General features: G+C 42.2%; 1 protein-coding gene across 1 annotated transcript in view; it reads left to right on the forward strand.

Annotated features, from left to right (window-relative positions):
• LOC104290669 (HAUS augmin-like complex subunit 1) overlaps nucleotides 1-6,595 on the forward strand; it is a gene marked incomplete at its 5' end in the record, with an annotated part of 11,261 nt that extends 4,666 nt beyond the window's left edge. Inside the window, 5 exon segments of the mRNA XM_009889793.1 lie at nucleotides 1,097-1,220; nucleotides 2,020-2,054; nucleotides 2,056-2,083; nucleotides 3,848-3,919; nucleotides 6,566-6,595. Coding sequence (XP_009888095.1) covers nucleotides 1,097-1,220; nucleotides 2,020-2,054; nucleotides 2,056-2,083; nucleotides 3,848-3,919; nucleotides 6,566-6,595 — 289 coding nt within the window.
• Between the last annotated feature and the right edge of the window lie 1,775 nt (nucleotides 6,596-8,370).

An 8,370-nucleotide genomic window follows, 5' to 3' on the forward strand; every position in this document is an offset into this window, starting at 1 on the left:
AATTTGACACAGCAGGTGCAGAAGGTTGCACAGGCGCCGAGGGTTGCGAGGCTAGATCTTGAGTATTTTTATCTAATGCATCAAACACCAGTCGCCAGGTAGATAATAACAGAGGTGCTGCCACGTCACTCGTTGTGGCCGCATTCCCGAGCTGTACCCCAATTGTGTCCCAAGTACTCTTACTATAGATATTACTTGAGTTGGCTTCAGGGACATGTGCAGAGACCCATACTAAAGGTTCCTTAAGTTTTTCTTCTTTTATAGCTACATCTCATTTTGCTAAAAAGGTTTTGAGCACCTTGAACACAGATTTGTGCTCAGGCGATATAGAATTTCCCATGTTCCCGGCTGCTTACCTCTTCTTTCAGATAATTGATTGTCACTGCGCAGCTCTTTTGGGGTTCAGCCGGGCTCCTCACCGGTACCGCTTCATGGTTTTTCTCCAGGTCCCTGTTAGGGCGCCGTTGGTGAGGATTAAGGCATGGACTCCTATATGCAGGATCAAAATCTCCTTTATTAAGCAAGCGTGTTCTTTATATACTTTTCTACCAAGGCCAGTAATTTTCTACTTTACTTATTTACACCATCACATACTCTAAAAGATCATGTTCCCACTGAGAAGGGAATCTCTCTTCCCTGTGAGCAGCACCTCCTTATCTAGGGAGTAGCTTCACACAGCTTCATCATCTGCCAGAACAGTGCTGCAGCTGCTTATTCCTCCCTATTAGTTCTACCACACTTAACCCTTCTTTTGCCTCAGTCCCTGACAGCCCCTCTCTGTGATCTCACGTTTAGCTTGTGTAACAGGTCCCTAATTGAATTAGGGAATTATGCAGAAGACACTTACTCTGTGCTTTTATGCAGATGGCTTTCCCCTTGGCCTCCCCCTCCCCCCGCCTTTTGCGAGTCTGGATGTAACAGCTCTGGATGTTTCCACTGGGGAAATCTCACAGGGAAATGCAAGTTTTTCTCCATTCTCTACCTTCTGGTGTTGGTTGTGTTATAGGGTTTGACTTGACCATAGATAATTAAGCAGTATTTGTATACTGATATCTCTTTGAATGTATAAGTTTGTTTATTTTTGTATTTTTTTAAGGGATCTTAAAAAAACAGAGGAACTTCTGGAAGTAGAAAAGGCCAAAGCTGACAGCCGATCCCAAAACTTGAAGTTCCTGAAAGATAAATCTAAGGATTTAAAAATCATGATCAAGGCTGTTGAGGTAGATGGAAGGAATTTTCTAACAAGACATTGTGATGAGATGGCCCAGTCATCATGGCATCGTCAGGCCCAAAATTGTGGTTACAGAGGCATCCCAGGAGCTTCCTAAAGTCCTGGACTGAGGGCTCTTGGTCTAACAAGAAAACATGTTACTACACTTCAGTTGTTCCTGCTATATTCATGGTCTCTCCCCAGGACATCCTATGATATATGAAAGGACACTTTTTCTTCTTTCACTGAGAACTGTATTAGCTCGGACTATCTTGTGCTTGTTGTGAGGTACTGTCATATAAGAGTATACAGACAGCTATCAGTAGAGCAGCTGATTCACTGAGGTAAATTGTGTGTCAAAATTCTAAATATAGCCATTTTTTTAAATTAATGAATGATTAAACACAGGAGGCAGAAGTTGTACTGTCTTCTCCTTCACCTTTTCTATATGATGGACATGTGAATTCTTTATTGGACAGTATTCAAGTATTAAATACCTTGACAAATATGAGACAGAAAACGTGGTATGAGAGTTGATGACATTTTACTGAGAAGCCTGTTCCCAGCCTTGCCATGTGCTCTTCCCCTACTAGTTTCCTGGAAAGACTTGTTATTCTTGATATAAATTTTAGGAGCAACTGATTTCATATACCAGCTATAGCTGTGGTTCAAATAGCACACATTTCTGTTGTTGACAATTTTTTTTCTTGTTTGGCTGTTTAGATCAAAACCCAAGGAAATGGCAAAATCGTTCTTCTCCCTGTTATATTTTTGCGATCAGTTATGAATGAGCTCTTTCCTATTTGTAGGAGCAGCTTGCTGCCACGGGGTTGGACCGGTTGCTGACACGAGTCACTTGTGAGCCTGTCTGAGGTAGGTCTTTTGGTCCAAGATGGATATTTCTACAGTGGTACAGACCAGTCTTGTTTGTTGGGTGGTTTTAGGAAATGTAGTTTGCCATTTGATTACCTGAACAAATATTAATGGTAAAAAGAAGCACAAATAAAAATCCCATAGTGGATACCTCTGAACTGGGTTATGTTGGATGGGTTTGCCTCTCCTAGAAACTGAGAAGCATCTATGGGTGCTGAAGTAGTACCTTTTATTCAGGGTTAGATATGGGCTTATTTTGGACTTGGGAAGAAGCTTTCCTTCTGGACTGATTGAGGGCAACGATTGGAATCTTTTATTTTTGTTGCCTTTTGTTTTTCCCTCTCTTCTCTTTCTACATACGTCTATAATTGGGAATATAGCCTACTAGAGAATTTCCATGGAATAAATCTCCTGCCACCAAAAGAAAATTGGCAGTCTGTGATCTGCCTCCTCTTTTTGTGATCCATGTCATAAACAGAGTGGATATCCTGTGGACTATATCCTGTTACATGGCTACCTGTGCATTGAAATTATTGAGTGACCCAGGTGATTCTTTCTGGTTTGTGTGAAATAAATCTGCTTTCAAACACTTTGGAGCAAGGGGAGGAGGTCAAGTGAAACCCAAATTCTGAACCATTGTGCACTTTTTTCTTGTATCTTTAAATATAACATTTTTCAGCTGTATTTTAAGCCCAGCAGGATAATTTGTTAAAGGGAAAAGCACATTTCTTGAGTTACTAGCTATAGATTTTTCCAGCTTTGTGCTGAAGTGTTTGTACACATGTAACATTTATTTGTGTTGTTCTGTCTGCACTCACCACACTTTAATATTATTTGCTATTACTATAATGAGAACTTAGTCTTTCTCATAATTTCTTTTGCTAGCTTTTCCTGCATGTTAGTTAAGTTGAACAATGAAAATAGGTTTCCTGATTTTTATGTTGTCGTTCTCATGAACCAGCACTGGGTGGCAATGTTTACATTGCACCGTGTTTCAGAAGAGTACTAACCACAAATAATTTCTGTTGGCATTTTACATACAAAAAGTCATAGGCAATTTTATAGATTTGTCATCTCCTAGAACCTGAGCATAAGGGCAGGTTTGACTACCTGACATTTCTACATCTGCTTTGCCAAGAGCTCAGTGAATTGGGCAGCACAAATGACTTTGTATTGAGTGCATTTTTTCTTTTACTTTAAGTTGATTATCTGGAAAGAGTTGAGGACTGTGGAAGGTGCTCAAATTTCAGCCCCAAAGAGAAATTATTTCCCCTTGTTAACAAATGAGCAAAGCAGTGCAAGTGTAAGGGGAGTCTTTGCTGCTGCCTGTGCAAAACTGTTTTCACACAGATGCCTTAGGCATGAGAATGCATCCCCTTCCTTGGGGCTCAGTTCTCTCTCTGGCCTACAGTGAGGTTGACAGCAAAAGTCCTCTGTCTGGTGGATTCTCATTTGAAATCCCCTCTCCTTTCAGGGAGGTGAGATCAGGTGGTTATACTGTAAGGAAAGGTATCTGAAGGTGTCTTCAGAGCAAAAAAAAATTAATTGATACCTCTGTGTAAAATTTGACCTGAGTTTGACTGACTGATAACTGGATTAATAGCAGATCTTTAGTTTTCCATGGGTTTTAAGAAGGATCATGAAAGCTCTCACCAACATCTGTGAATTCTGAAGTGCTGTAGGTAATTGTCGACCTATTTCATCAATTTATATCACTTCTACAATTAAGACTATAGAATATAATCTGCCTTGCTCTTTTCACAGGAACCAGCTAGACTGCAGGAAGAAACTGTGCCTTTGAAGAAGAAACTGGAGTCCTACCTAGATTTAACTCCTGTAATTATTTTTCCACTGTTCTATTGTATTTGCCATCAAATTAATTTTAATGGCCTTCAGAATGTAAAGGATATGATGGTTTCAGTGGACAGGTAGATGTCCTACAGGTCTACTAATGGTGTAAACAGAAGACTTTACTTAAACAGAAGGCTATCTATTTATTAATCAAAGCCAAGAAATTAAGTATGCTTACCAGGCAGACTTTGTTCTAAAAAAAAAAAAAAAAAAGCACAGATTTGCTGGGTGAGCTCAATATCATGATGAAATAGCTAGAAATTAGACAAAGAAATGTGGAAGACAACATAATTTCTTAGTATAACACTTTTTTTGAGATTTACCAGTATATTAGCTATACATGACATCAGGCTGTCAATATGGTGGACGCAGCATATTGAGCAGAGGTTGGAGCTCTGAGCAAGATTTTAATGATTATGAAGAAATAGCCAAATGTAGCTGTTGTCCCCTAAACAAGTACTCTAGTACACTAGCTTGTGTGAGTACTGGCTGCTCCATCATTTTCTTTGATTTCTCTTGAGGGTGCTGGGTACTCAGCTCTCTGAAATCGCAGGTTTCTCATTCAACAAGGTTCAACAAGGCCAAGTGCCGGGTCCTGCACATGGGTCACAACAACCCCATGCAGTGCTGCAGGCTTGGGGCAGAGTGGCTTGAAAGCTGCTCAGCAGAAAAGGACCTGGGGGTGTTGGTGGTCGGCTGGCTGAATATGAGCCAGCAGTGTGCCCAGGTGGCCAAGAAGGCCAATGGCATCCTAGCCTGTGTCAGGAATAGTGTGGTGAGCAGGACTAGGGAAGTGATCATACCCCTGTACTCAGCACTGGTGAGACCCCACCTCGAGTACTGTGTTCAGTTTTGGGCCCCTCACTACAGGAAGGACATTGAGGTGTTGGAGCGTGTCCAGAGAAGGGCTACAAAGCTGGTGAGGGGTCTGGAGGACAAGTCTTATGAGGAACGACTGAGGGAACTGGGGTTGTTTAGCCTGGAGGCTGAGGGGAGACCTAATCACCCTCTACAACTTCCTGAAAGGAGGTTGTAGAGACGTGGGGGCTGACCTCTTCTCCCTGGTGAGAAGTGATAGGACAAGAGGAAATGGGTTCAAGTTATGTCAGGGGAGGTTTAGATTGGATATTAGGAAACATTTTTTCACTGAAAGGGTTATTAAACATTGGAATAGGCTGCCCAGGGAGGGGGTGGATTCGCCATCCCTGGAGGTGTTTAAAAATAGGGTAGATGTGGTACTTGGGGACATGGTTTAGAGGTGGTTTTGTCAGGGTAGGTTAATGGTTGGACTTGATGATCTTAAAGGTCCCTTCCAACCTCAGCAATTCTATGATTCTATGATTTAGGTGACTAAATTGCAGTTTTGAAAGCCCCCGTCTGTGTATCTGTTCTTCATTTTATGTTTTGGCTATTGTCACTATTGGTCTCTGTGCTAGAAGTTACTGTCAGACTGCTGTGTGAAGCATCTTTTATAAAAAGGATTTTACTCTTTTCAAATTAGAACGCTTGTTACAAAAGACTTTCAGTTAAGGGTGATTTTGTGAACAACTTTATAGTGGCTTAAAGAAGTCATGGGTAAACAGGGCTTTAGCCCATGAAACAGAAAGCCTTGTCTTTGTGTGATGTCTGTACATCACTACCTGTGATATTTGGGACTACTAAACCCAAGTATTTCCATTCTCCTTTGGAAGATTGTCATTGCTTTTGCAGATAAGTATTAAGGACTTTTCTCTTTGTCATTCAGAGGAGAAGTAGCCAAAACTGGAGTGTGAATAGTTGAATGGGTTTCGGTTTTATTAAGTACAATTGTAACTGTCTAGTTTACAGTTTTGTATTTGAGTTACCTGATATGGATCCTGTTACCTCCTCATCTGCGCACCCCACAGCCTTTAACAGAGCTAACCTCAGACCATTCTGTGTAAGAGGTAAAAAAGATTTATTCCAGTTCTTATAAATGGGGCACAAAGGTCCAGAGAAACAAAGACACTTGTCCAAAATCACCTAGGAACTCTGATTAATAGCGTCTCTTGTATTATGAACTGGGGACCTGTCCGCTGGGCCACACTTCTCTCTTCACCTCCTTAGCCCCTCCGTCGAGTTCCTGCCTCTCAACACATCTCCCTCATACAACTACTGCTGTTTCCCTCCTAGAAGAAAAGGATGGTGAAACTGCTTCTCTTTTAAATCCATCTTACTCCAAGAGGCAGCTGCCTCCTTTCCTCAAGCAAAACAGGACGTTCAAATTGGATTAGGTTCTCCAATTCCCCCCTCCATCCCATCTTGCTGTCAGTGGAGACGGAGAGAGCCCCGATGCCTCGCTTCTGGTGCAGGCAGAAGGAGGGAGGAAGGTTTATCCTTGCAAGCTTATTGTGATTTGGAAAATTCATGCACGGTTGTGTTTAAAATCCAGTTCCTCGATTGGTAGTTGTAGAAAACTGCTGAAAATAGGGTGGTTTTAGACTTTAGACCATACCAGACTTTTGAAAAATATGTGATTGCCCAAACCAAACTGATACTAGGATTTCACTATCCCCAAATTCCCCTGTAGCACATCATTAGACTCTTGCAATGATGCAGGGGCTCTGTCTTTCCAGCTGAAATATTGATTTTTATGCCATTTTCTCTCCTTAGAATCCTTCCCTTGCACAAGTGAAGAAGTAAAACGAGAACTGGTAAGAGAGTTTTATCTTTCACAGAGATTTAAATGAGTGCTGTCGTTCCAAAATAAGCTATATATATATTAATTGGTTGTGGATTTATCTACCTCAGATTGTAGTCAATGATCTCTAGAGAGAAATTTTGCTCTGGTAAGGGAGAAGCTGTGCATATTGGTAGGAGGAACTGGTGGAGGAATGATCTCCAAGCTACAAAGGTAGTTGAGCATAATGGTATCAGTGAGGATTAGGTATTTATATCCCTCTGGATTGTGTAAGCTTCACCTGTCACCTGAAGTGGCCTGCGTGGAAGAAGATTTCCCTTCTATTGTCTACCTATTTGCACTAGTAAAACATTTTGGACTTCTTACTGTACGTCTGCAGCTTTCTGCCTTACTCTTCTTGCTGTTGGATGGCACACTTGTGACCTTCTAGCAAGCATGCTCGTTCTTAGGGGATCATGTAGCCTTGCATTTGTAAAAATCACCTATTTTTTATAAAATAACCCCCAAACTTACTGTTTCTTTAGCAGTTATTTTTCTGTATGTGATACACACCAGTAACTGGCCTCCAGATGGCACCTTCACCAGGAGATGTCCCTGTCAGGATCTGCTTGACTGTTACCACTTATAATTGAACTGATAAGGGAGTCTGATTTTCCTCTTTTCCCTGTCTGGGCTCTGGATTGTGCTTTTGCCCTGCTAAATTGTGCGGCATCTATATTTGGGCTTTAATATTTAATAGCTATTAAATTAAATAGCTATTAAATTAAACTATAGGGCTGTTAAAGGGTGAGCAAGTCTTACTCCTTGGCTTTCTAGCCGTCGAATCAGGTTATGGATGGGAATCAGGGAGTCTCGGTTGGTGCGGTACTGTCGTCGATGCACCATGGCAGTAGCAATTGGCACCTGCTGATCTTCAACCCTCAGCAGTCCCACAACAGAAGGGTCATCTGAAAGACCGGGTAAGGTAGACAGCTGTGTAACATCCTCAGTCTCTACAGCTGCTATACCAAAAGCCCACCAATACCCTTTTGGGTCTTCAAAATACCCTCTCCTGAGGTAGTCTATGCCAAGGATGCACGGAGCATCTGGACCAGTAACAATGGGGTGTTTTTCCCATTTGTTCCCAGTTAGGCTCACTTCGGCCTCTAATACAGTCAATACTTGAGATCCGCCTGTCACTCCAGACATGGTGACAGTCTCTGCCCCTTCATGATTCGATGGCAATAGGGTACACTGTGCACCAGTGTCCACCAGGGCTTTATACTTTTGTGGCTCTAATGTGCCAGGCCATCGAATCCTTGGCCAGGTTTCCCAATTGCCTAGCTTCTCTGCCGTCTAAGTCTATGGTATCTGCCCCACTATCCCAGCATCGGAGCAACCAGGAGATAAGTGTTTCACCTTCGTGACGACTAAAGTCCTTCCTAATATTTCTCAGATCGTTCATAGAGAAGGATTTAACAACTACCTCTACATCTGAATCCTCCTGTGGTGAGACTGCTTGAGAAGGACCCTCTCCAGGATCTGCTCTAGAAGGACTCTCGCCTTTGTTTTAAAAGGTCTCTTTCCTTTGTCTGGTCTTGAAGGACCCTCTCCTGGATCTAGTCTAAAAGGGCCTTCTCCTGGATCTTCCTCCAAACTCTCTCCCAAGCTATCTGGCTTGAGATGGTCCTTGTCATAAGCAACAGGGGAACGATCTGACTTCTTTCTCTTCCTCCTGGTTACCAGGGCAGCTTGTACCGATTTTGATGGAGTTTGAGTAGCTTGTGCCAGGACGGGC

The sequence above is a fragment of the Charadrius vociferus genome, unplaced genomic scaffold (genome assembly GCF_000708025.1).
Source record: "Charadrius vociferus isolate BGI_N301 unplaced genomic scaffold, ASM70802v2 scaffold688, whole genome shotgun sequence".
Classification (NCBI taxonomy): domain Eukaryota; kingdom Metazoa; phylum Chordata; class Aves; order Charadriiformes; family Charadriidae; genus Charadrius; species Charadrius vociferus.